Source organism: Camarhynchus parvulus, chromosome 9 (genome assembly GCF_901933205.1).
Source record: "Camarhynchus parvulus chromosome 9, STF_HiC, whole genome shotgun sequence".
NCBI lineage: Eukaryota > Metazoa > Chordata > Aves > Passeriformes > Thraupidae > Camarhynchus > Camarhynchus parvulus.
The window spans coordinates 16,637,592-16,664,106 of NC_044579.1; the positions used below are offsets into that span (position 1 = coordinate 16,637,592).

The 26,515-nt window shown below is 43.6% G+C and overlaps 1 protein-coding gene across 2 annotated transcripts; it reads left to right on the plus strand.

The window, feature by feature from the left end:
* Window positions 1-2,887: 2,887 nt before the first annotated feature.
* On the plus strand, window positions 2,888-26,474 carry SERPINE2 (serpin family E member 2). 2 transcript variants are annotated; one of them, XM_030954186.1, is made up of 10 exons: window positions 2,888-2,931; window positions 16,270-16,544; window positions 17,747-17,866; window positions 19,020-19,247; window positions 20,321-20,518; window positions 22,938-23,136; window positions 23,274-23,374; window positions 24,369-24,455; window positions 24,963-25,046; window positions 25,805-26,474. In XM_030954186.1, the coding sequence occupies exons 2-10, from the start codon at window positions 16,289-16,291 to the stop codon at window positions 25,840-25,842; spliced, it is 1,311 nt and encodes a 436-aa protein (XP_030810046.1). In that variant the 5' UTR covers window positions 2,888-2,931; window positions 16,270-16,288; the 3' UTR covers window positions 25,843-26,474. The 2 variants fall into 2 exon arrangements, with proteins under 2 accessions (XP_030810046.1, XP_030810047.1); XM_030954187.1 differs by lacking the exon at window positions 17,747-17,866 and having other exon boundaries at window positions 25,805-26,469.
* Window positions 26,475-26,515: the final 41 nt, after the last annotated feature.

The window sequence follows — 26,515 nt, forward strand, 5'->3', positions numbered from 1 at the left end:
AGCACCATTCTCTTGGCAACCTGTCAAAACCATACATGAAACAATAAATTCTTTAGGCTTATCACTTTTACCATATTTTTTTTCTTTAGCTTTATAAAACATGGATGAGAACTGGGAAGTTTCTTTTTTTTTCTGCCTTCTGTGTAGGATTTCCTATCTGAACTGCTTGAGAAATGTTGCTTTCAAATTTTTGGCCTCAAAAGGCAGTAAATTTCTTTAAGGGCCTCCGCCTTGGTCTTCTCCTAACCTGCTTGTTAAAACTACAGCCTATTTTGTCAAGCTTAGGCTTGTTTGTGTTGGAGCCAGTTTTTCTATTTCACTGTGACTTTCTGCCTGTCAGTTTCCTCTTTCAGCCTAAATCACACTGGGAAACATCAACATTTCCCTTTGTGGGAAGAGATGTTTTGCATCAAGTGGAAAAAATGGATGAGATTTCCTGTATCCTCATGAGCGGTGTGGTGTACAGTTTGAAATCTGCCCTTTCTAAGGTGAGATACCATCTGAAGAACCTCTCTGCTTTTAAGTATAGCCTCACAGCACATACAGCTTGTCAGTGAATTTTGCTTTCATGTACGCATCTTTCATCTCTGTGCATAGGTACTTATCTATGAAATTAATTCTAGTAGCAACCAAGTGTGTCCCACCTAAAGGAATCAGAGGATAAATTCAGGAAAAAAAAAAAGGCTCATTGTTGGTTTTTCCCCTACCAGGATGAGATGCCTCACACAAGGACCGGGCAGGCAGCAGAGCTGGTGGGGCTCTGAGACCCTGAGTGGGGTAGGGGGAAAAGGAGGGGATGGCAGTGCTCTCTTTTTGGCAGCTGTTTGCTTGGGTGGGCAATTCTCAGGCAGCTTCACCTCAAACTCCTCTTGACTTCAGCTATTTTTGTCTGATTTCCACAAATTAGTTCTTTGTTGGTGCAAAGTACTTAGTAGGTGTGGTGCCTCCTCTTTCCAAAAAGCCTGACTTGTTAACTGTTTAGTAGGCACAAATTTGATCACTTAAACACTTGCTAAGGAGAAGGAACAGTGCCTTCTTTCCTGGGTGGGAGGTGGTTGTCCACAGCCAGGAACTGAATGAGCTGTGGGCAATGTGGCAACAACCAAGGGGAGGAACTGCACTTCTGCCTTTTACTCTTCAGCTCCAGCTTCACCGGACTGGAACTGTGCTGTCCAAACTGGGTGGAATCAAAACTTGGACAATTTCATGTCATTTTCATTTGCTTCGAACACAACTTCCTTTTGCCTGTCCCATTTCTACTGAAGACCGACTACAAAGTCTGCACGTGAGGAGGATGGGTTCAGATCCAAGAGGAGGGCATTTGGGGGCTTGGCTGTTGGATTAGGTCTTCAAGCGGTCAAACTAGAACCAGGATTCCTGCTCCAAGTTCTGAGTTCAGCTAGCTAGTCAGGGTCTAGCTCTTCAGCTACCTTTCCATATGCCAAATTATACCAAAATGCTCCTAAAATCATTCAGTGGTATTTTCCCATGTGGTTTTCATGATGCTGAGTGGTTGGGCAAGGAATCTGACATGATCTACACAGCTTTCTGCCTTCATGCCTGAGAGAAAATGGATACCCAAGGGTTGTCTCTGCTAATATGAAAAATCATGCAAAAGGTGGCTGTTGGGTATTTTTGTGGTTTTTTTGGTTTCTTAATTAACCTCCATTCTCAATTCAGAAATGGATCTGAGTAGAAATGATGGTATGAAACATTTTGGGAAAAGAACATTTTAATTAAAATTTTTAAATCAAGCTGGTGAGTAAATAGCCTATCAAATGTCCACCTCAGCTGGTGGAGAAACCATTCCTGGACAGCCCAGGCTGCTAGCACCAGCACCTTATCTTGGCCTAATGCCCTGGCTGAGGCTGAGCTCCTTGCCTCTGAGCACTGCCTTGCTGTGCCACCTCTCTCATCCATGTTTCCATCATTTCTGTTTTGCCCAGGCACAGGGTCCCTGCACTGAGAGAGCCACCTGGATGGACACAAAGCTCTTCACCGTAAAGACCAGCAGGAGCTGCCACCAACGCTGCTCTGGCTCCAGCCAGGAGATGGCTCGTTTTGATTTTTTATCCAGAGAAGTCCAAACTCCTGAGGGAAGAAATGTGGTTTATTGCATACTTATCCTGTTTCTTCAAAGCTGAACTGTGCCATGCATGAAAAATTTTTTGGAAACCGGGAGCAGAAACGATGACTTAACAAGGCAGTGCTGTCCACTGCCGCACAACACACTGCTGGTTTTCCTGAAGTTGTCAGCACTACTGGTCTTGTACAAAGAGTGGAAATTCCTTCTTGTACTTTGTCAGTCAAGGAGTCCAGCGCTGTCAGTCAATGTTACAGTTAACATGAGTTTTCCCAGGTTTACACTTCTGTCCTGCCACAGTGCTCTGTGCCTGTGCTGCTACACTGAAGCAGCAACAACTTCCCTCCCGCTGATCCCTCCCGTTGTTTGTGCAGATTAAACCCAGGGCCATACAAGGGATGGAGGTCCCAGGCTGAGCCATTTCCTCATCCCTTGGTGAGGACATGGGAGCACACGGGGAGGAGCCCCTTGGCCAAAACCCTCCAAGCTCCCGGCACGGCACTGCCGGGAAGGGGCCGCATGGAGCTGGCCTCGGCGGTCCCTGTCCCCTCACCCCGCCCGGGATGTCCTGCCGGGCCGAGCCTCGCCCCGTGCGCACCTCCACCGCTGCCTCAGCTTCCCCTTGTCCCCGACCGGGCTGACCAGCGGGGCTGTGTGACACGGAGCTCAGGCCGGGCCGCCCCCCGCGCCGCTCCGGCGCTGCCCTGGGCGGGCCCGCGGCGCGGGGCGAGGGGCGGGCGGGCGGGCGGGGCGGCCCGGGCCCTATAAATGGCGGGCGGCGCCGCCGCGCTCCGGCCGAGCGGCGCGGGGCGAGGGGCAGCGGCGGCCGGGCAGCAGCGGCGGGCGAGGTGAGCGGGGCCGCCCGGCACCGTGCGGGCACAGCCGGGCCGCGCCGGAGGGGCGCCCGGGGGCGGGAGGGGACCGGGGCACCGGGCGGAGGAACGGGGCACCCAGAGTTTGGCTGCTGACAGTCCGGGGGCCGCGGGGGTCGCTCCGGCGGCTCCTCGCTGTGCGCTCCTGTTACCTGCCCGCACAAGTTTCCCAGCACCGGGTGCGAGGGCGGTGTGCCGGGAGCGGGGCTTCGGGCGCGCCGAGTTCCTTCCAGGATAAGGTGCTGGCTTTGTGAGAGCAGGAAGGGTTTTTGCCCCGAAAGAAGCGGGTTTAAGGCTGGCAGCCCGCGGGTAGCGGCACCGCCGGCGCGGCGCGGGAGGCGCTTCGCTCGCGGGTGCGGGAGAGGCGGCACTTCCCGGGCACCGGCTGCGCTGCGAGGGCCGGGGAACTGCAAGTTGCTCGCTTGCATTCGTGTCCCTTGTCTGCCGTGAGAGCGAGCATTCTGCTGTTGTGCTGAATAAAAGTAATAAATCATAATTCGGTTAGTAACTGAAATTTTCTTGGCTTTTCGAATGGCAGAGTAACGGGGGAGGAACATTTACGGCCACTGCCCTTTGGGGAGGAACGGGCGATATTGTGATACTGTAACAGGATTTAGATAGGGCTGGTGGCATCCCGTTGTGTGCTGGAGCGGAGAGCTGGTTAACCAAAACTCTGACCTCGGCTCACTTTGGGGTGATATGGGAGCTGCTTCGTGTATCGCTTTCTGGGAAGATTTGGAGATGCAGAGTCCTTTGTCTCTTGGTGAAAATGGTGCTTGATATGTTGGCTCAGTAATGTGCAATGTTGGAGGATCTTATCAGAAAAATACCTTTGGAGAAACCATTGTAGTAACAAATAGGTGTTATAATGTCAAATTTCCCATAAAACTAGGGAATATGTGTTTATGGATTAGAGGCCTTTGATTTATTTCTCTCCCCCTTTCTCATGCCTGCATATGATTCTGAACGTGGTTTGGCTTTTGTGGTTGTAATCACATTCTTGGGCAACTTCCTGAAAGAGAAACCTGGTAGAATGACTTTTTTTTTCACTGCGCTGAAAAATGACCTCTTGTTCCTTTACTAAATGCTCCCATCAGAGAAAGTAATGTCTTGTCCCCAGCTTGCCACAGGAATTCATTAGAAACCTGATTTTGTAGGGACTATTCACAAAATGTACGTAGGTGTAAGCAGCTGTGCTGCTGTGTAGCTTTGGAGAAACTGCAGACATCCTTGAGGAAAGTGAAAAGCAGCTGCATGCCTGCTGAGTGCTCAGATGAGCCTTTGGAGTGTGAGGGGAAGACCAGTGCAAATAAAAAGGCAGAATTATTAAGTAGATTAATTCAGCTGCATGTAAGATGTACTAGGCTGGAGATCTAGCATTTTGTGGGGTGTGATTAAACTCATGGAATAGCAGCTGTTTGGCACAGGAGCAAACTTTGAGTGATGAATGCTAGTCCACAGCTTTTTACAATTACAGACAAGTTGTATGTCAGGCAACCTATAAGCAAATTGTGTCAGGTGCTCTCGAGATGCTGGAAGGCAGCTTCTCTGGGCATTGCTGTTTTATGCCCTCCCCAGGTATGAGGATGGTGGAAGAACTCCTCTTTGCTCTGATTGGTGATATGGCCATCACTATAGTCACACATACATTTATATCTATATATAGCTCTATGGATCTCATGTGGGAGGCAATAGAAACTCATGTCAGAACAAAAAAGAAAACAGAAACCCGCAGTGGGTTTTGTCTCAAGGTGTATACAGAAGTGTTGGAGCTTCTGTTTGGTGTTGTCATTGACAACCAGGAGAATAGCATGTCTTAGTGGCATGTGGGGACTTTTAGCCTGAGTGTCTAAATCACACAGGCAGAAACGTGTTCCCAGCCTGGAGTTTCTTACCAGCATCTGTTAGGCAGAAAAATGTCAAGCAGGGAGCCCAGCAAGTTGCACCAGGTATTTTTAGTATAGATTGAAGTGAATGTGTCTGTATAAATACTAAAAAATAACCACCTCACCTTACTGCTAGGAATTACAGTGGAGTTGCATGTAAATTTCGTGTATTCACAGCAAGGGATCAGCTCAGAGGGAGCTCTGGGTAGAGATTTGTGGTGGTGGGCACAGCATCTACCTGGCTCATGCAGCTGGTTGTGGCTTTTGGTTCTTGATAGGAACTGCTGTGCTCATTCTTGAAAAAGCTGAGGCTTGGTGGAAGGTTTTTCTTGGAAGCTGGGGTTAGGGGTTGTCTGGGCTGCTTGAATTGCTTAATCACAAGCATGCATGAAAGAGCATGCTTTTGTAATACTAATTATGGGGAAATTAATACTAATCATCACAACATTTCCAGTCAGTTTGGTTTGTTAACTGAATTCTGTGATTCTCTGGGGTCCAAGGTTTTATACATGAGAAGACAGGGAAAAGATGGATAACCATCACTAATCTGTAAAGTGTTGCTGATAGTCATCTTTACGTGCCTCTGAGCATCTTCCTAGTCACCTGTGACATAGCTAATGAATCAAGTTTTGCAGTGACGTGCTGGCCTGTGAGATCCATGTCATTCTGGGCGCCTCTGCTAGCCATAAACATCTTTTGAATAAGTGTAGTAATATAAGGAATTGCCTCTTTTTGATAGTGGTAGCATGGAGTGATCAATCACCTATGTATGAATTTAAAGATTTAGTGTAAATGTAAAGATTCAGCGTAAGTTAGGGAAGTACGAAAATACAAGAAGGTTTTTATTATTATTAAAGTAGATAGCTTCTTTGTGTAAAAACTGGAAAGCTGAATATGTGCAAGCATGTGTGTGTTCAAGTGTCTCCTCTGTGATGGTTAAAGTGGTGGGAGGAGAGCAGTAAGAGGTGGTGGCATTCTGCAGCTGGAGCCACACAAACATTTAGGCTGGCGTGCTGTGGGGGGAGAAAAGCTGTCCTGTGTTCTGCTTGTTCCTGTCTCTTTAGGATAGACTCTAGTTCATACTTGGCTTCTGTAAGCAGAGCTGAGGTCTCTGCTGAAGTGAGAGCCAGCGATGATGGGCTGGAAAAGCATGGGGCAATTTTAGTGGCAATGCTAGTGTAAGCTGTAGGTTCTTGAGCTGTTTATCATGGCCTTGAAATACACTTGAATGCTAACTGAACTGCTTTTTAAATCCATTAGCGCCTCTCCTTGAGCAGTGTCTGTGGAAAAACAGGCATTTTGGCAGCTGCTGTGTCTTTTCTGTGGTCTGGTGTTCACCTGTAATGACCAGAAAGGTGGTTTTTTTTCCTTATTTTCATGCTGAAATCAGAAGGTGGCTTATGCTGGGGTCCAATAATTATGCCACAAAGCAGTTTAAGTATGAAAGCATATTCATCTTGTGGAATCATGTCCCCTTGGAGAAAATGTCAGTTTGCTGACCACGCTCAGCCATGTGGTGCAAAGTGTGGGCTTCAGGCAGTCTGCTGTTGGCATCCTGGGCTTTGGAAGCTGCAGCCTGAAATTCTCCTCAGTGTTGTGGGGCCATGGAAGAGTTGTGGAAGGTAACAAGACTGATGGCCAGTGAGTGCTGAGCTGAAGAAGCCTGTTCAAGGCTGGGTATATGTGGTGGGCTTGGCGTGCAGGTAGGTTGGATTGTGAGAAATAGGAGTTACCCAGAGACTGTAAGCTGCAGGAGTAAGTCCCCCTGGAGTCTCCAGAAGCACTAGTGAGAGATGCTGGTACATTCTAGCTCTCTTTGTTTGGCTGATGTATAGGGGATACAAATTCATGTTCATCAGCTTGTAGCTTTGACCAAGCCTGTTTTTATATTAAATGCTTTCTGTATTATTTAACAGCTTGCTCTTTAAGCTTCTGCTCTTGCAGTAGGACATGTTGAGGTGTTTAGTGATGTTTCTCACTGCTTCTGAGATGGTTCTGTCATCTGGTGTAAACTGTAAGCTTTTGCTTGCCCAAAGCTGAATGAGGTTTCAGGTTTTTTGTTTGGATAGAAGAGAGCCACTTTCCCATTGACTCTGACAGATTACAGGTACAAAACCAAGAGGAGAACTGAACATGACTAATTTTTCCTCCTCCAGTCTGTTATCCTACAACTTTACATCCCTAAGCAATCTAAGAAATGCCATGTAGAAGTTGGTGCATTATCTGTATGTCTCCGTCTTGCTACACACCCTGCTCTCCCAGAAAGAGTAGTTCATGTGTCTTTCTCAGCAGTTAAACAAGCTGAGGCCTCCAGCTGCTCTGGCAGCTCGGTTGGAGAGGTTGCTTTCCCAGCTAATTGCCTACTTCCTCTGCCGAGGTTTGTCATCTGCCTTACAGAAATAGTGATGGACTCTGTGGAGCCTCAGCCAGCACAGCTCACAACTCAGCCCACAAACTCTCAGGCTGAGCTGAATCAGACAGTTTAATATACCAGGTCATGACCTGCTCTTGGAGAATTCTTGTGCATAGTTCATACTCTGTTGTCCCTTTTTTTACTATGGAAATTTAAGTCCTGCCTTCCCAGAAACCTGTAGTAAAGCCAGTGGGATCAGTCAGAAGTGAGGTCAGTTTAACAAAAAGAGTGTTTTCTTAAATACAGGTCTTTAAATAGCTGGTAATTCTCTTACTGACTGGTTAATGTAAGTCATATTGCAAATGACTGAGGAGGTGTCTACCTGAGCATATGGATGAGGTTCGCAGCACAAGGCTTCATTCCTGCATCCTTGCAGCACCTGGGACTTCTGATGCTCTTGTGGTTGGCTAGTTCTGCTTCTGGAGCTTTCTGGGGGAAAATATGAATATAAGTAAATGCCTGTGCTGTGAATAGAAATGAGAATCTCCTTATGCTTTTTGAGTAACCTTCAAGCTAGGGCTGGAATGGCTGAGAAGAGGCCACTAAAAACTAGTATATCCTGTGAGCTTAGGTCTGTTTCAGTGATGCTGTCCTGGATACAGAAAATCAGTATACATTTTTCATGTCTAAGTGTTAATAACTTGGCTACATTACACTTTAAGGATTATATTTGTTATCTAGTTTTTCAGACAAGGTTTCTAAATGAGCTTGCAAATAGGAAGTGGTTGATTGCTAATGTTGTACAGTGTGATTAATAAATAAATAAAGGGCTAGTCACCCATTACTCTGCAGATCTCCAATCACAAGTGCAGTAAATGGTTAGAACAGCATTCCTGATCTCTCCAAATAATTTGTCATTTGGTAGCATTCCCCCTGTACAAATGCTTAAAGTATCAGGTTTTGGCTATCAATGAGCTTGTGTAAGTGCAAGTTTTTATGAACGTCATTGTTATGAACAGAGAATACTGGAGTTCCAATTCATTTTTATAGTGACATGACTGTATTGACTCTATGTACTTTTAGAGTAACTGCCAACACTGTAGTCTTGCCACCTGAAGGAGAAGGGATAAGTAAAAACTTGAAATAATGTAATTCAGTATTACTTGCATTATTTTAAGCGAGGCTTCTTAAAGTCCTCTTGGGAGACTGTCTCCCCATCTTCTGTTACCATTTGGGCATCTCTAAACCCAGTTGGCTTTAGTTAGATGTTGTATTGCTGATAGATCCTGCCATCTCTCTGAGCTTCCCAGGAGTAATAAAAATGTAAATAATGAAAAATAGTTTGACTCCATAGAAAGCCTAATTTTCAGTTATGCTGTAAACCCTGACTGAACCATAGAGTGTGGAGTGATGGGAATTGGGTTTTGTAGCATTGTTTAGTAGGAAATGTAAGTACCTCTTTTGTAGAGTAACCTAAACCAAAAAGTTGTAGAATCTGAAGGCCAACAGTCATCTCTCTTCTACTCTGCAGTGGCTCACCTGCCTTTTCAAAGCTCTGAAATATTAACTATTGGTTTGAGGACTCAATTCTATACCTTTAGTTTTCTTTATTTCTTACACAGTTTTGGGGTTTTTTTCCTTTGCTTGTCAGCTCTTTAAGCCCAAGTGTGAGAGATATTGGTGCCTTGACCCTTCTGAAGCAGGATGTATTCTGAAAGGTCTTGGCACTCCGCCTGCTCCAAGCACAGTTCCCAAGTGGCCATGGAGCCATCTCCACCAGGCTGGTTCTGCTCTCCCAGCCTGGTAGGTGCAAGAGGCAGGGAGGGCACGTGTCACTGGCCAGCAGATGAAAATTTACCTGAGAAAAGGAGAACCAGATGTGTTTGCCCTGCAGGGATGTAGTGGTGTGAGAGTCCTGCTTTCAGATGACCCAAAGATACCTGCACCAAGTGAAAATGCATAAGGGTACTGGGTTTCCCTCTAATATTTTTTAAGAGAGAAAAGATGGTAAAATCCTAAAGCAGAGGTGGGACTTAAGGTGAAGGTGGTGATGAGATACCTGATAAGACACCAGCCATTGTTAGTCCAGCACCTTGTGGACTATTTACTTCATAAATCTGTACTCACACAGCCCATTGCCAAAGAATTAATACCCTGCACCTCATTAATGGGAGCTTGCAATGCTGCAGGCTTGCCTTTGGCTCCAAACGAGCCTGTGGCTGCGTAGTGAGCATTGCTGATGTACAATAAGTGTGGGAGCTGTGGTTCCATGGGGCCTTTCTTGCACTAAAAAACTAAAAGTGGGGGCTCGAGTTTAGGCAGATGCTCTGATTGTCAAACCCCATTCCCTCTACTGGGATGAGCCCAGAGAAGCAGGCACAGCCTCCCCACCATGCTGTGGAGCACTGCTGTGCTCCCTCTTTTGGGAAAACTGGTTCTGCAGCGTTAGTCTGGATGAGCTGACTGTCCCATGCTTGTTTCTTCATTATGTTAAAATACCCACGTGGCATAAAGAATTTGAGATCAACCAAACCACTTCTTTATTAAAGGGACACCAGTAAATTAAATTCATAATTCTCTTTAATCTTTCTGATACTGTAAGACTTGATACTAGGTTTTGGAGAATTCTCTGGAAACTACTTTAAATACAGGAATAAATAATACCTAGAAACTTTAGCAATTGTAGTTGAGCCTACAGTAACAAGAGAACACATAAAATTTGAGAATGGTGGTAGAATTGTGCAGTACCATAATAGTCTCTACAAGCCCCCTGCCCTGTCAACTGTATTTGCTTCATGAAGCAGAGCTAAATTTGGCTCTTTAAATCATGTATGAATGAGGGATGGAAGTTAAAGCAAATGATACATAAAAGCCTATCTATGTTCTTGAAGCTCTGAATAGTGCCTCTGTAGTTGTTGTACAGTCACAACTCAGTGGTGAAGGAAAAAACTCTGGTCAGCTTTGCATGATGTGAAGTTGATCTTTGTAATTAACTACCATGAACCACCACCAAATGCTGCAGAAGATGGATAGATACTGGTGAGAAAAATTAGTCTGGCTTGTGAGCTGGAGGCCCTGGTCATGAGGCTACAGACAGTTTGAAATGGAGCTGGTCTCTCTGCACTTCATGCCTAACAGAAACTCCCAGAAAACAGTGGTGGTCAGAACTCTTGATAAAGAAGCACTGAACTCCAGCTTCCTGCTCATGGGGGAGCAGTGCTTGGACAAAGAGATGGTTCCTGAGTGGGACCAGCTGGTTTTACAAGCTGGTGCTCTGCAGGGAAATTCCCACTTGGCAGGGGAGGCTGGTTGGGCACAGCTGAACAGGCTTTCCAGAATGCACTAAAAACCTGAGAGAGATAGGATTAAGGTTGGGAGAGGAGATCTTCAGAACCAATATCATGCTTTTTGCATTCATGTGCAATTCTGGCTGTTGTGCCTGAAGTCAGACCAATGTCTTAAGATCTAAAATTATTTTTTTTAAAAAACCCATCACTTTGAGCTTATCTCTGTGTACAAGTTATGTTTGTATCTTGTTGACAGTAACTTACTCCTCTTCAGAGCAATGTGAGTACTGAGCTGTTTAAAACCTAGCAATCATCCTTTCTTGGAAATGCTCTGCATATACTAAACTTTCCAGGTATTGAATAATAATAGAAGGAGTTGTTAGATGAAAAGGAAGAGCCAACATTCAGGAAGATGAAACATTTCCCAGATCTGTGATGTGGAAGAAGCCAGAACTTCAGCAGGCTGAACTCAGGTTCAGGATGAGGAGAGGATATTGAAGCTGAAGGCTTTGGTATGTAGGAGGCTTAGGCAGAAGGGGAGTCAGGAGCACCTGTGAGGTGCAGGGAAGCCTACCAAGAGGCTGGAGTGTTTTACCATGCTGCTAAACCCGTCAGCTGGGAAACAAGACCCAGCACATGACCTTCCCTCTGCAACCAGAGTGGTCTCCTTGCTTGTGAGAAACAATTGCTGTGTGTTCAGCCAGCTCCTTTAATGACTGTTAACGAGCTTGGTTGAGTATTTATTCAGTCCTGCTGGAGAGAATTGGTTAAATGCCTGAAGTGAAGCTGCTTTCTTTCAGCTCATATGTCAATTGAAATAAGACTTTTAAATTAGTAGCCCAGATGACAGTGGCATGGAAACATCAACATCTCAGACTTGGAGAGGTCCCTGAATGTTTGTTCCAGGCTGCCTTTCTCTGGTCACAGAGGCTGCCCAGTGCCTGCCACGTGGGCTCAGGGGCTCTGAGGGTTTTGGGCTTAATGCAGTGAGACCAGCAATGCTGTGAGACTGCTCTTCAGTTTGTCCCTTTAGCTGTGCTTGCTGCTCTTTGGTTACAGCTATTCACAGAAGTGCAGTCTGGTGGCTAAACTTCCTTGTGCTTGGTATATCTTTAAAGAAATTACAGAATCAATCTTGCAACTGCAAGAAGGAGCCTTTTGGATTATACATTACTGCTGTTGAAGTCAGGCTTCAAAATAAACACTTGGAAGTGTCTCATAGTGCAGTAATTACAGATATCTGAAAATCTATGTACAGTTGATTATTTCATCCTCAATCCACTGCAAAGTATTCTTTAGCCTCTCTGGGGCAGGCCTTTTCTCCAACTTAGGTATTAAATATGGGCATTTTTTTCAGACCATGTTTTTGCCTCTGATCTTGAACCAAACTAATTTCTGTTCTTCCTCTTGGGAAGATTGCAGCAGCTTGGTTTGGCTCACTGAAAATGAAGTCCTTCCTAAGCTAGTTTTCTGCTGTAGAAGGATCTTCATTGTTAGCAGTATTTTGTGCCTGGGGCTGAAGATGTAACTTTTCCCTGCTCCACCAAATGCTTTTCTAGACCCACGTTAAACAGCCTGTATTAATATAACTTTGCTTTTGTAACAAGCATTCTATAAATGTAGGCTGAAAGCATCACATCCTCTTTGTTGATATAACTGCTTCCATAATAATTTCATCCAAAAAATTTAAACTAGGTACTGTGGTGGTGCTCTGAATAGTTGAGCCTAGTGAGAGTTGAGTATCCTGCCCAGTACATCTGAGTCAGTGTTTGCAGCACCAGCATGAAGCTGGGCTCATCCCAAGGTTGGGAGCCTGAAGACTTTCCATCATCTGCCATGAAACAGCACAGAACCATCAGTGTACATAGGACATGCTGCTGTGTTCCTCCTCTGCCTTCCCAGAGCTCTGTGCCTGACTGGAATAGTTGTCTAAACATTCCTTTGTGGCTTAGGCTAGGCTCTGCAGTTAGAGTTATAACACACACTTCAGTGTGATGTACAGACTTGGGGCGGTGCTGCTCTGTGAGGCAGGGGGAGTTGGGTTCTTGGTGTGCTTGCTGTGGAGATGGCATCTCTCCTATAGATGAATGTGTGACACTGCTCTGTCCTGCTCAGGAACTCTAGCATTAGGGTTAAGAACTGGATTTGCATAACAAATGGCAATGCATGATCACACTGGCTACGTTTCTTTGGGTTAGTGACAGCATTTTCTTTGCATGTTGAGAAGTTGAAATTGTGGATGTTGTCCTTCCTGTAAGTGCTCAGTCTAAGAAGTGGGCAGCCTACCCTACAGAGGGACTTTTTTTTTTGATCCAGCATCTTTCAAAAGCCCACATTTATGTAAATGAATTCGCCTATACACTTTCCTCCTCCTCAGTTTAACTTTGTGAAAAATATAAAGGTCATAGGCAAAGAAATGCCTAGCCTGTATTTTTGTTTGGTTTTCTGAAGCATTAGATTCAGATTTAACTATCAGTAAGTTTTTTAGCTTCAGTGTGATGAAAGCTTGTTGAAAGCTTGTTGATATTCTGTATAGCAGGTCAGCTGTTTTCCATCCTACACATCATACATCCTTTTGGATTTCTTCTCCCAGCACTGTGCTTAAGCTGTTTCTTTCAGGATATGCAAATGCACTTCTTGATACTGGACTGTATAGAAGTTGATTTCACTGAAATCCATGATGGAAACTTCAATTGCTGGGATGCCACTTCTTCTCAAAGATCCAGTTGTCTCCCCAGTTACCTGGTTAAGTTATACAGTGGCCAGAGCAGGACCAGGCCAAGAAGTGACAGCTCCATAACTTGTTATGAAAAGTGGTTTTACTCTTTCCATGCTCAGAGCACTGCACGACTTTATTTCACTTATTGAATAGGTATTTGCTAGAGATTGTGCTCCAAAACAGAGACCAGCCCATCTTTATGGTGTGTGAGGAGGGAGAGGTTAGGCAAATACGGAGAATTCTAGGGAAACCAGATGCAAGAGGTAATTGGTTGAAACAGAAAAAAACCCTCAAAATTCTGCAGCAGTGGCCTTGTGAGCAGATTTGGGTTGTTTTGACAAGGCTTCATATGTTATGGGGAAAATACAAGGCTGTCACCCTGAGTCTGTCAGGGGCTGTCATCAGTGAAGTAGAAAACTTGGAGACTTGCAGTATTTTCTGGGAAAGTCAAGGAGAGAAGTGTCTGACTTCAGTTAGGCTTGTGCAGATGAAGTGCCTAAAAGACAATGAAACATTGTTTTATTTGATTTCAAAGTGTCACTCCTGTCTCTGCCCTCATAGTATGCTTCTTGCCGTATAATGTATCAAGGGTAGATTGCCCTCAAAATAGGCCAGTTTCCTGTGGTTTGTTGTCAGGATCAGGTGGAACTCCCTTGGTCAGAAGCCTGGTTTTCAGATGGCAGCTCAAACTGTGCTCTGTGATTATCTGCTACTATCCCTGTCCATCACTATGTGGGACAGGCTGTATTGCGCCAACATGCACCTTTTCTTGCTTCAAGTGCTTCCAGTAAGACTTTGTAATAATTTTAGGGCCTTCAAGTTTCTTTTTGCCAAGATACTAGGTCGAGTTATAAGTCTGCTTAATACTGGGATTAAGAATTTGTTTAAACTACCCCTTGGGTTTCCAGGTTTGGGAGAAGAGATGGCCACCAAACCGCCAAAGAAAACACTAAAAGCTAGCCCTGAATGAAGCTTTTCATAGAGTGCCTCCTGCAAGGCAGCAGTGCCATCAGTGTGGAGCTGCTGCCTGCGAGAGAAGGAATTCTTGCCCTTAAGAACAAAACTAAAGGTTTCAGGTGGTTTGTGTTAGTATCAAAGAACACTGAAGAATGTTCCTTAACAATTTTAATTTATTTTGAAAAGTGCAAGTTTACTTTCCCTGTCAGGCTGTTGGCTCTCCCCCATGACATTTTCTTGCTGTAGCTGGTGATGAGGGGTGCAAGACAAAGTAGGAGTGACTGTGTAACCTGCCTCAGGGGGATGCAAACCCAATCCGTGGTGCTTGGCTTTTGTTCCTGTTGGTCTCAGCTGCAGCTAGCCCAGTCCAGCTTAAATTTTGGACTAAGCTGGAGTAGTTGCAGCAGATGGCTTATATGAAGCTCCTTTGGAAGGAATCGTGCTTTAGTGACCTCAGAACTGCTTGGGGGATTGGTAGGTTTATGGAGAAGACTTAATTGTTGGGTGGGCTGTTACCCCAATTTGTAGGACAGCGTTTTCATTTTTTCTTGCATAACTTAAATCAGCAAGTTCCTCTGCTCAGAAGTATGCTAAAGTTGGGTTTGGGGGAGAAGATGTCTCAACTCCTGCATTATTGCATTTTCAGCATTTGGTTAATTCTGCAACGACAAAGTGCGACAAAGCCAACTTCGTCCCCTCAAATGGTGTAGAAGAAAGTGGAAATGCTGTATTTGTCGCTTGCAAGTGTTTTAGCACAGTTAAAGTACATGCTATTAAAAGATGATTAAACAAATCTGTACAAACACCAGCTGGTTTTCTGGTAGTCAAGTGCTCCAGCATGGTTTGAACTCGCAGCGTAGGTAGGCTGGCAGTGGCGCAGCTCCTTGGGCTGTGTGGGAGGAGGCTGGCAGTGACAAGGCTGTGCCTCTGCTGGGCCCCAGCGCCCTGGGGTGCTGCACCCAGAACACAGGGGTGCCAGCTTGCTGCACTGGGGGCTCCAGGGCAGCACAGACCTGGTGCTGCATTTGTTGTGCAAATAATGCTTCATTCCATTGTACACCTTCTGCAGCCTTGCTTCTGAAATCAGTGAGGGAACAGGCTCCTGGCTGGCCTGGAAATGGAAGTCAGGGCTGTGAACTGTGTAAATGAAATGTCTTTAAAATGTTGTGAACAGGGAACATAATTTAAGGAAATTGGAGATTATTGCATGTGTTTTTCTCTAAGTATCTCTTTGCCCTAACAAAAAGGGTTGAATGCAGTTTCATGAGGAGGAAATACAGCACAGTAGTTACAGTGCTCAGTGTTTGACATTTGGGCTTGGCTGTCTATAATCAGTTGCTGATAGGTCCTGAACAAAATGTTGATGCTGCTTGTGCTTCAGCTCTTTGGAGCTCATGGATAATAATACTGAGTTCTGTCAGGTGTTAGACCTGCAGATGAAGATACACCTGTTTTGAATATTAACTTCATTCTGTATACATTAGGTGCTCTGTTTTCTTAAATGGAGAAGTACAGGTTGAAATCCAAGGTCAACATTTGCATTTTAAAAACTAAAATTTTCCTCTACATTCCAGTTATTGAGAATGCCAATTATGCAGCTAACTCTTATTGTTCTAGGCAGGTGTAAATTCCCACAACAGAAGGTCTGTTTGCATATGTATATATGCTTCTGTTCACTGCAGAAAATGATCTATGAGGTGTACTGTGCATCACATACTAGTGGGTGAGGACCATACCACACTTCTCAGCACTCATTTACCATAAAGGGCAATCTAAATAGAGTGCCAAGGCTCGTTTAACTGAGACAAAAAAAAATACCTCAACTAGGGTGTTGTGGGAGATTGTTCCCTAACTTGGTGGCTTTTGTCCTTTATATAGGCACTGATACCTAGCTATGTCATGGTTATCATTGCATCTGGAAACCCCTAGACCTGAAATCCTGGTAGTGCTACGTGAAACACAGTGAGTTGTGTGAGTGCCATTGCCAGAGCTCTGTGAATGGTGTGTGGCACATGTGCAAGACTTGCCTGCTCTTTAGGTGAATAAGAATTTATGTTAAAAATGCTGTACTTGTGAAAGCTGACTTAACTTCCCCCTCTTGTTTTCTTGCAGGTATCTCCAACCAGGAATCATGAACTGGCACTTTTCACTCCTCTTTGTTCTTGGGACTTTAATGTCTGTATGTTGCCAGTTCAGTTTTTATCCTCTGGAGGAGCTTAGCTCTGATGTTGGAATCCAGGTCTTCAATCAAATAGTGAAAGCTAAGCCTCAGGACAATGTTGTTGTTTCTCCTCACGGGATTGCATCTGTCCTGGGAGTGTTGCAGCTGGGAGCTGATGGCAAGACAAAGAAGCAGCTGACAACTCTGATGAGATACAGTGTAAATGGTCAGTGATCCTAAGGTGGTTTTGGGTGTGTTTTGTCAGACTCTTCCTGATGTATGAGATGGCTTTCAAAGTGTGGTAGATTGCATCATTCACCAATTAACTCTGTGTACCAAAACACAGAATGGACATCCTTGAAGTTAATTGGCAATTTGAGCATGGTTATGTACAAATACCCAAACTGGCTTATAAGCAGCTTGGTTAATGGCTTCAGGGCCCTGGCTAGAACTGCCTTTGTCGTTGCCAAATTGGTGTTCCAGAACAGGGTGGATGATGGTCCAGTGCTAGCTCTGAGCAGGAAGGTGGCAGTACTCCATATCAGGCTGTGCTGAACAACCTTGAATGTGCCACTCCTTAGATAACAGGGCAAGAGGATATTTCTTGGCACCTCACTGAAAGCAGTGCAAACTAACCATACAATCGATACTTTCACTTTGCTCTTCAGCTTTGTTCATGTGTTTCTGCTGTCAGAATCCCTGTATGTGTAGTTCTTGTAGTGCCCTCTTCTTGAAACAGCCATTTCTGCTTGCCTGTGCCTGACACTGCATGCATCAGTGTTCATATTCCTCTACCAATGTCTGCCCCTCCAGAGGGAGTAGGCTGAAGATTCTTACTGCTTTAATTTGCATGCTATTTTTGTGAGTGCTTGCCAGCAAGACTTAACATCTTAGTGCCAGCATTGTGCCTTACTTCCAAGAATAGAAAACCCTTCAGGAGGTAAGTGCACATTTAAATCTTGAGCAGTATTGTCATATAACATGTTGTCATGCAACATGTTGTCCTGTCTTCATTTGCTTTGCTGTTTTGGTCCTGGATTTGAAGTACAACAAAATTATTTGACACCTTAACATCTAAATGATGTAGATGGAAATCTCTTCATGGGATAATCAGCTCTAGGAGCATTTGAATGCTTAAAATCTAAGCACTTGCAAAAATGTCAAAGTATTATATCAACTGGTTTTATTTGGCCTTCAGACTTCCTAATCCTAACTGTGAGACACAGAGGTTCTCAAACACCTTAGAAGGTAGCCACTGCCTGGTTAGAGGCTTGTTATGGGATGCTACCTCTGTCCTTGCACAGGTTTCTCCTGCTCTTGTTCATGACTACTTTGAAGTCCTTTGGCAACTGCAGCAACTGCTTCTTTGGAAAGGTATTAGTTGAAAAGTATTTAATTTGTCTTTAGCTGTCTTTTAATGCAATTTAGCAGCTGGAAGCAAAGAGGAGAGCCAGCATCATGAGACCAGCCAGCTCTCCCTGGACCACCAGCAAGTGCTCCGTGGGCCACCAGTGGTCCACAGAATACAGTTTGAGAACCTCTGTTATGGTATGTTCTCCAAAAGAATTTGCCCATAGTATTGGAGAGTGAACATGTAGAAATTCATACCAGTGGTGCTGTTAAAGCATTCATGATACATGAAACAGCAAAGCCATCTGAGGTTTTTTTTCTTACATGCAGAGAATAACTCCAAACTAATTTATTCCTTTCATATCTCTTCTCTGTCTATATAAGAAAGTAGTCAGGAAATGTTTCTGCTTAAATTGTATTGGGGAACAGAGGGAACCCTTTAATAAGAGCCACCCAAGGGTGCTGTTTGATACAGTGGTTGAACATGGAGTTGCCTGCCTGGCAGTAGCTTCCCTGTGTAGACAGGCACTCATTGATGGGTGTAACACAGGAGAACTGGGTATGGTGAACATAGCAGTTCTTCTGTGCTGCCATCTGCTTTCCCTCACACACAGTGAAGGAGCTAGCAAGCACTCTGTACAATCTGCTTTCAGGTCCTGAGGATCTTGACTAAGCACTGGAACCTACTACTTTCCCTTTTCCTCTTTTTAGAGGCAAGCTCACGTGTTAAGAGATTAACTCCTGTTTGTAGCTGATTTAGGCCAGGACTTAGTCTTTAAGGAAACTAAGACTCAACATGGAAGTTTATAATAAAACTCTTGACAGCTTCCTTTATTCTCCAGTAAATGGAAAGGAAGTAAAGAAAATATTTTAATTTTTGTTTTACATTCTGAGGCTCAAGACCATTTGTTATGCAGATCTGCAGAACTCTGAGCGAGTAGGCTGACCTTTTGACTTTTTTTGTCATCACAGAACTGACAATTGACCTGGCTTATATGATATGAAATATTTTTGGAACAGTTTGTTCTGTGGAAGAGCATGATTTATAGCTCTACACTAATATTTGAACCTCAGTGTAATCCCAAGCACTGTCTGTAACATTCTGAGCAGACAGCTAGAGGTGCAGCAGGCATCCTAGTGGAGTTCATGTTTTTCCTGGGAATCAGTAGTGTTATGCAGATGAGACATCAGAAATGGGTATTTTGGAAGTCCCTTCAGAATGCTTGCTTTGGTCTTCCTTTTCTAGTCCAACACTCAATGTCTGACTTTTCATGTAATTAATAGTTGCATATAAAGTAACTGTTGGTTTATCATGTTATTCTAAATTAAACTTGCTGTTTTTTCCAACTAGGAGTTGGTAAAGCCTTAAAGAAGATAAACAGGCTGATAGTCTCAAAAAAGAATAAAGACATTGTAACAATTGCTAATGCAGTGTTTGCAAAGAGTGGCTTTAAAATGGAAGTGCCTTTTGTTACAAGGAACAAAGAGGTGTTTCAGTGCAGTGTCAAGAGTGTGGACTTCGAGGACCCAAATGCAGCGTGTGATTCCATCAACCAATGGGTGAAAAATGAAACAAGGGGTGAGTACTGGGGAGTGCCTTTGTGCATGGCAGGGTGGTGTCTGAGACCTTCAATTTAGATGGAAATATTCGAGAAAGATATAAAGGGAGGTGGAGAAAGCTCTGTTCTGCAGCTCAAAGCTGTCTTTTAGCTGGCATTAGTGCGATGCTTTAGAGCTGGTGGGTCAGGAACCAGCAGTCTTGTTGCCCCAGCAGATGTGGTGTGGTGGCCTTGAGGGATGTGTTTGGGGTGTGTGTCCATCCCATCCATCCATGGGATCAGAGCAGCTTTTACTCTTCTTTGCACTCATGTACCTGGTGAGAAATCCAAGCACAGCTGTCTTGGGTCCATGCTTTCACTCAAACATAGATGCTTTCAGGCAGCTCAGATGTTTTACTCGGTAAATCAGACTTATGGGAAGCTGTAGGGCAGTTCAGCTTTTGCTCTGACTGCCCTAAACTGTCCTAAGATATGACCCTGTTCTTAGGACTCACATTTAATGGAGGATTCTTAACTAACCCTGCCTTGACAGAACTCCTCATGCTTCAAGCCTCTTGAACCAATTGTAAAGCTTACATACGTTAAAGCCAGAGATCATGTTTTGCAGCATGTTCCCAGTCTAGGGGAATTGTGTTTGGTACCTTCTGGAGCTAAAACAAGTCTCTCCTGGATGTGAGGAGTGTGTTAATGATGTTGGATGTGGTATTTGTCAAATGAGGCTGTCAAATTCTTTCTCGACCACATCACCAGTTTTGCATAGCAATGTTGCAAGCAGTGTGTGAATGGGGAGGTGTTTCAGCTGAAACTATTCCATGCAGTCTTAGATCTCCTTACATGCTGGAAAAGGTAGAGCCTTGTTAGTTGTTAAAACATCAGGCTATCAGTTAGCAAGATATGTTTATTTCTAGTTATCACAAAAGTTTACTTTTTGACAAAGAATAGCATTGACTTTATGAATTTCAAATATATTGTCCCATGAGGAGCTGGCACACTCACAGGTCAAGGGCTGTAAAGTAATGTGTGTCAGGTTCTTCAGAAACAGTTGGCCAGTGTTACAACAGCAAATACTCAAGAATTCCTTTCTTTCTTCTAGGTATGATTGATCAGGTTGTAGCTCCAGATGATATTGAAGGCAGTTTGACCAGACTGGTTTTAGTGAATGCTGTGTATTTCAAGGGCTTATGGAAATCACGATTTCGACCTGAAAATACCAAGAAGCGCCCATTTTATGGAGCTGATGGGAAGACCTACCAAGTTCCTATGCTGTCCCAGCTGTCCATCTTCCGCTGTGGTAAGCCCAGGGACTCCCAGTGCCACCAGCAAAGGGTGTAGAATTGGCTCTTTCCAGGAGCTTGCTGTGCTTGTGGTGTTTAATGGTGCTGTTCTTGTAGCTGATATAGATGGGTTGTTACAGAAGTGTCTCCTGCTGCTGAGGCATGGGCAAGGTGCTTAACAGTTGCCTTAAGGTTGGATGCTCTGTCAAGTATTGCCTTATCCTTTGCCTTCAAAAGGGAAAATCTGAAGTACCCAAACTGAGAAATTTGCATTTTGGTGTAAGAAAGAAAAGTACACGTTTATAAAGGCTGAAAATAAAGAAAGCTGCCAACAGGCAGAATGGTAGAGGTTTACCTGGTGGTGAGCTGTATCTGAGAGAAAGATTGGAGTTTCAGTTTATATTTTACTGCAGATAGAGAAATGAGACTTGCACAGTCTCCAGTCCTGTGGGAGCCAGAGGAGCTGGGTTAGAATGTTGGCTCTATCTCCTGAGGTGTGAAACTGCTCTTCAGATTGAGTCACAAGTGAAAAGAAGTTCAGCAGGTTCTGCCAGACTTCCATCAGAGACTCTCAGAGCTGACACCAGCAGCTTGATGTGACTGACAATGTACTTCAGAGCTGCAGTTTGCAGCCTTATGGGGATTTTAGTGGTCAAAGTAAGATGGATGCTCTGATTAAAAACTTGTGTTGCATCCTTCTAAGAGGTGCTGCCTGGAACTTACTTCCATGTGTGCTAAATAGACTCTGAGAAATAGGCCTGAGAATACAGCTTGCTATAAATCTAAAAGCAAGACACACTGTGCTTTTAAATGCCTGCTTGTACTGTCAGTAGAGCTCAATTATTATTAGTAGAATTTATGTTAAAGTAAACAGCTGTGACTCTGTCCCAGACCTGTATATTAGAGCAGATGTAATGTAATACTTTAACTGCTGAAAGTGTGAGTATATACTGCAGTATATACTAACTTTGGAGTTTCAAATGAGTTCTATAGCTTAAGGTGGGGTTTAGCAAGACTATTATCTTGAAGACTTTTGACTTCTGATGCTGGTTATGATATCCATTATGTTGGCCTGTGTTTAAGGTAAAGAAACTATTAAGGCTAAAAAGGAACAAAAGAAGTACTGCTGAGTTACTCATTTCCTGAGGACTCAAATGATGTTTTTTTTATCTCTAGATTTCCTAACACAGGGCTTCTATTTTATCCATGCTTGGAATGGAATCTTTAAAGTTTAAATATCTTAAGTCTCTTCAGTCCCATCTGCTGACTGAAGCTGAGCTCCCCTCCTGTTCAGTTTGCCTCAGTAATGATAGTAGCAAATGAGGAAAGCAGCATTTACCTGTTGGACAGTTTGCCTTGTGTGACTGTCCTGGACCTGACTTCTGCAACCAGTGTTAGATCTGTAGGATCCAGCCTCAGAACCACTGCCATAATAAATGGATTAGTGAAACTGCCAACTTTGACACGATTCTTGCAAAACAGAGGTGCAATACTGCCAGTTTTGTAGCAATATGAGTTCAGAGCAGCTTTCATGGCGCTGGCAACAAGATTAAATTTGTAATGAAGCTGTTGATTTTCAGCTTGGACTGTCAAGTACGGATTTAGATGAAGAAAGGGAAAAGACAATAAGATCTTGTTGCTATCCTAAAACCTTGCCTGAAATACTGTCTGTAGTTAAACTGACAAATTTTAACTTGAAACTACTATAAAAAGCATCTGCTTCCCAGCCACATGCCAGAATTCCCACAGTAAGCAAAGGGAGCTTGGAGGAGGAGAGGGTTGCTCAAAGGCAGTCTTGCTGTAACTTGGATGTGCTGTTATCTCCCTCCATCTCATCTAATTGGCCTCTTGCACTGCCTCAAAGTGGCTGCTTTCCACTATCTTGCAAGACTTCAGATTGCTTCCTAATCAGATCCTTATTAAGCAAGAAAATTCAGCAAATGCAACAGACTAATTCAGACAGGAACCTGGAGGTCTTGCAATGACTCTTGGAGGAAGAAGCTTGTCTGCAAAATCTCTTCAGTTTGGAAAGACAGTTTGCTGCTATTCCTTGTTTTATTTTTATTCTCACTTGGTTCTGGTACAGCTGAGATCTGGAGCAGAGATCCAGTTAATTCACTGACCTGGTCACTTCTAGCATAGCTGGCTTGCTGCTCTGGGCTGGTGAGATTTGTCTGGGAAACTGTATGTATGTTAAATGAATATGTGCTCTATGGTGTCATCCTGTCTGTGTTTTATGTCACACTAGCAGCTGTACAGAGCCTATGCCTTTTGAAGGGCTGCCCAGCAGGAAGTCTGGGACTTTAGAGTTGGTTTTGAGGTGTGGGCAAAGCTTTCCTGACAGACTCTTCCAGCAGTAGTTGTGTTAAGGTAGAGATTTGAGGCTGTAATGGCTATGGCTCACTAGTTTGGGTTTGCTTGTTTCTATTATTTTAGGCACTACGAGCACCCCAAATGAGCTGTGGTACAACATCATTGAGCTGCCATACCACGGGGAAATGATCAGCATGTTGATTGCACTGCCCACCGAAAGCACAACGCCGCTCTCTGCTATCATCCCCCACATCAGCACTAAAACAATAGGAAGCTGGATGACAACCATGGTAGCAAAAAGAGTGCAGGTTATCTTACCAAAGTAAGTACTTACACAATCCATTCCTTCTTCAGGGAGTGTTTGAGGGGTTATTTATATGTATCTCATCAGATATAGGAGAAGGAATACTTCAGGTGACTTTCCTGCATAATACTGATGCATTCTTTTGTTCCAACCAGATTTACAGCAGAAGCAGAAACAGACTTAAAGGAACCTCTGCAAGCACTTGGTATTACAGATATGTTTGACCAGTCAAAGGCAAACTTTGCAAAAATAACAAGTAAGGGTTTTTTTGTTTTAATTCATGGTGGTCCTTCATAGTTGCTAGCTCTGAATAAAGTGCTGCTTTACCCATGCAGTTGTCTGCTTTCTCTTGGCTAAGTGTTGCCATGACATTGGAGCTGGTTTTATGTTGTAGCCAGCCAGGCATGACTGCTTGCTTCTGTTCAACATTGCAGTGGCTTTTTTCCTCCCTCATCTTACATTACAGCAGTAAATCATGCTGGTCAGCTTCTTAAGATTTGATATTGCAACCTGAGGGTCTCAGGCATTGTCTGAAATCTTTGGCAGGGCTTAAACAATACCATACCTTAGTCTGTGGCAAATACTGCAGCTGCAGTGTGTAACAGCTACGTGTTTAGTGACTTGAGCTGTAAGAAAGCATGTGTGAAAAACATTCACACTTTAAGAGACTGAACCAACTCAGAGCTGTAAATATTAGTATCTGAAAATGGGGTGTAAACACTTTTGAACTCATGGCTGTAAAATGTCATCTTATTTCTCTTCTCTGCTTTCATTAAAATCCTGATTAGCTTCTACAGAACTGTCTAACAAAAAACCTTACCTTGTGCTGGCTTAATTTGAAAACAAATGCCTGTCTTTCATTGAAAGCAAGGTATGTTGCTAAGAGCTTTTTTTTCCCCTGACACTGAGACACATGGGAGTGTAACTTAAATTCAGATAGCAAAATTTTTCAGGTTTTTAAAAATTAAAACTAAAAATGCATGTCAACACTTCTAACTTAAATCAACAATAAGGAAACTTAGGAAATGGGGAGGAACCAGGAGTAAGATAGGTTATTCCATACTTTTGTAATTACTCACTTAGTGACTGTATTCAAAGGTATTGTTCTGTACTGCAGCTTTGGGATTCCAGCAGGATTGTAGCAGCTTTTAGTATTCTGGGCCATGCTGACAGAGCTGCTTAGCTACACAGTACTCCAGGACTCACTCAGTGAGTTTTACTGAAGGTGCTGTTCTCCTTGGGTCTTTCAGGAACAGAAGGTCTTCATGTATCTAACGTTCTGCAAAAGACAAAAATTGAAGTTAGTGAAGATGGAACCAAAGCTTCTGCAGCAACAAGTAAGCAATTGTACTGACAACTTGGATTTGGGCAACCTCCATTAGAAGGCTTTGGCACTAGGCAAAGATAGCCCACTTGCAGATCACTGCAGCAGTATGCTCAGACTCAGATCAGTTAATGGGTTTTATGTGATTTCTCAGTCAAATCTCAACTTGCCAGTGTTGATCACTGTAAGAAATATTATCAGGCTTACTTCTAGAGAAGTGTCTTCCCATAGCTTAGACTTTATATCAGCCCACTGATTGCACGTTCTGGCTATCCAGGTTACAAAGAGGAGTGAGCTACTACAGCCTTTGGGTGACAGCCCAAGACTTCCAGCTCTCTGTGGGTCTTTTGTTTTTAAATGGTTCCTGTAAGAGGTGCATATATATATATATAGATATATATACACACACATACATATATATATCTATCTGCAAGGAAACTTTACTTTGATAGAGTATGTAATGCATTATGGTGCTTGATTTGTCTTAACTCACTCTTAACCTTTTTTTTTTTCCTGCAAGCTGCAATTTTAATAGCCAGGTCATCCCCTCCTTGGTTCATAGTAGACAGACCATTTGTATTTTTCATCCGGCACAATCCTACAGGTAAGCAGCATCTGTAAGTACTTTTGGGCTTAGAAGTTGAGTATCAGCTATGTAGTAGTGGCAATAACTATTATAAAAATGCACTTGCAGGGGGCTTTTTGCCCTTATTTTTATAATATTTTATTGGGAATACAACTTGGAGCAGGGAAAAAAATCCATTTTGGCTGTCAAGGTAACAGAAGCAAGTGTGGCAGGTTTGTGGGTATAAAAGAAGAGTCTTTAATAGTCATAGTTCTCCTGAGAGCAGAGGAAACAGCTCTTTACTGGTAGTGGATTGCTGAACAGGACCCAGCTGTCTGGACAGTCAGATAGTGAGGGCCAAGGCAGAATAGAGGGTTGGAGATTTGGGGTGCTGCTCCAGCCTGTCCTGAATATGAGTGTCCCAATATAATGCTCACAGCTGCTTTGCAGCATGGGCTGAGCCTCCCAGAGCAGAATTGCCCTTCTTGCAGTGACCTGTATGATCAATATGTCAGTTAGTGGGGAACAAGGTGCTGCTGCCAGCACTGGGGGAGAAGAGCAGGCTGCTGGCAGCCAGCCCCATCCCCAGGCTCCACAGATCATCAACAGGGCTGTGTGTCTCTAGAAACAGGAGCTGGCCACCTATCCAAACATGCACTTCCCTGGCTCACAGACCTCAGGGAGGCTGGACAGGACTGGCGAGGTGGCTTGGCTGTGCTCTGTGGACTCAAAGCTTTCATGGAAAAGTTTAACTCTATTTAGACGATGGTAACCCTTGTTTTTGTTTCATCCCTCAGGTACAATCTTGTTTATGGGACAAATAAACAAACCTTGAATGTGGAAAAGACTTTCTTCAAGAAGTAAACAGGCACACCCCTGTTCTGTTAAATATTTTGTACACTACTCTTTGACTTCGCTCAAGAGCTAGTTTTAACCACTGACTAGGTTTTGAAACAGGAGTCGACATAGTTCTGGCTTTGTGGGGAAAATACAGATTGAAAACTACAGTATCTCTTCAAAATGTCTAAAAGATTCTCTAAACTACTGAATGGTTACCTATGCTAGCAGCTTCTGAGCTTTTTCTGTATCTACTAAGAATTTTATGTATGGCTTTTTGTGAGAGGATTTTAACAAAGAATGATAAATGTTTCTATTAATGTTGGTTTCTTCTTGTGTGTGGAAAAGGTCTAATTTTGTAGATACCACCTATCAAGATTACTTTTGGTTCTTAAGTATCTTGGTACCTGGATATTCTTGGTAGAAATAGAATAAAAGTTCTAGCAGTTTTTATATAGTGCATGTATCACTGAGAGTTTTAAAACTAATGTGGTGTTCAATACACATCGCATTGTCCTGTCTCATTGTAATGTAAACTTGTCATTGCTAGTATACACTTTCTATTGGATTTAAATTTTATATTTGTTTTTGTACAAAGGAAAAAAAATAAAACTGCATTATGAACAGTCAGTGTTGTGGATCGTGGATGTGCTCAAGGATATTGGGGTCCA

Coding starts and splice junctions, on each gene's coding strand:
- SERPINE2 (XM_030954186.1), top strand. CDS start 16,289: ATGAACTGGCACTTTTCACTCCTCTTTGTTCTTGGGACTTTAATGTCT. Junction 16,545..17,746: donor GATGAGATACAGTGTAAATG/GTCAGTGATCCT, acceptor AATGCAATTTAG/CAGCTGGAAGCAAAGAGGAG. Junction 17,867..19,019: donor GTTTGAGAACCTCTGTTATG/GTATGTTCTCCA, acceptor TTTTCCAACTAG/GAGTTGGTAAAGCCTTAAAG.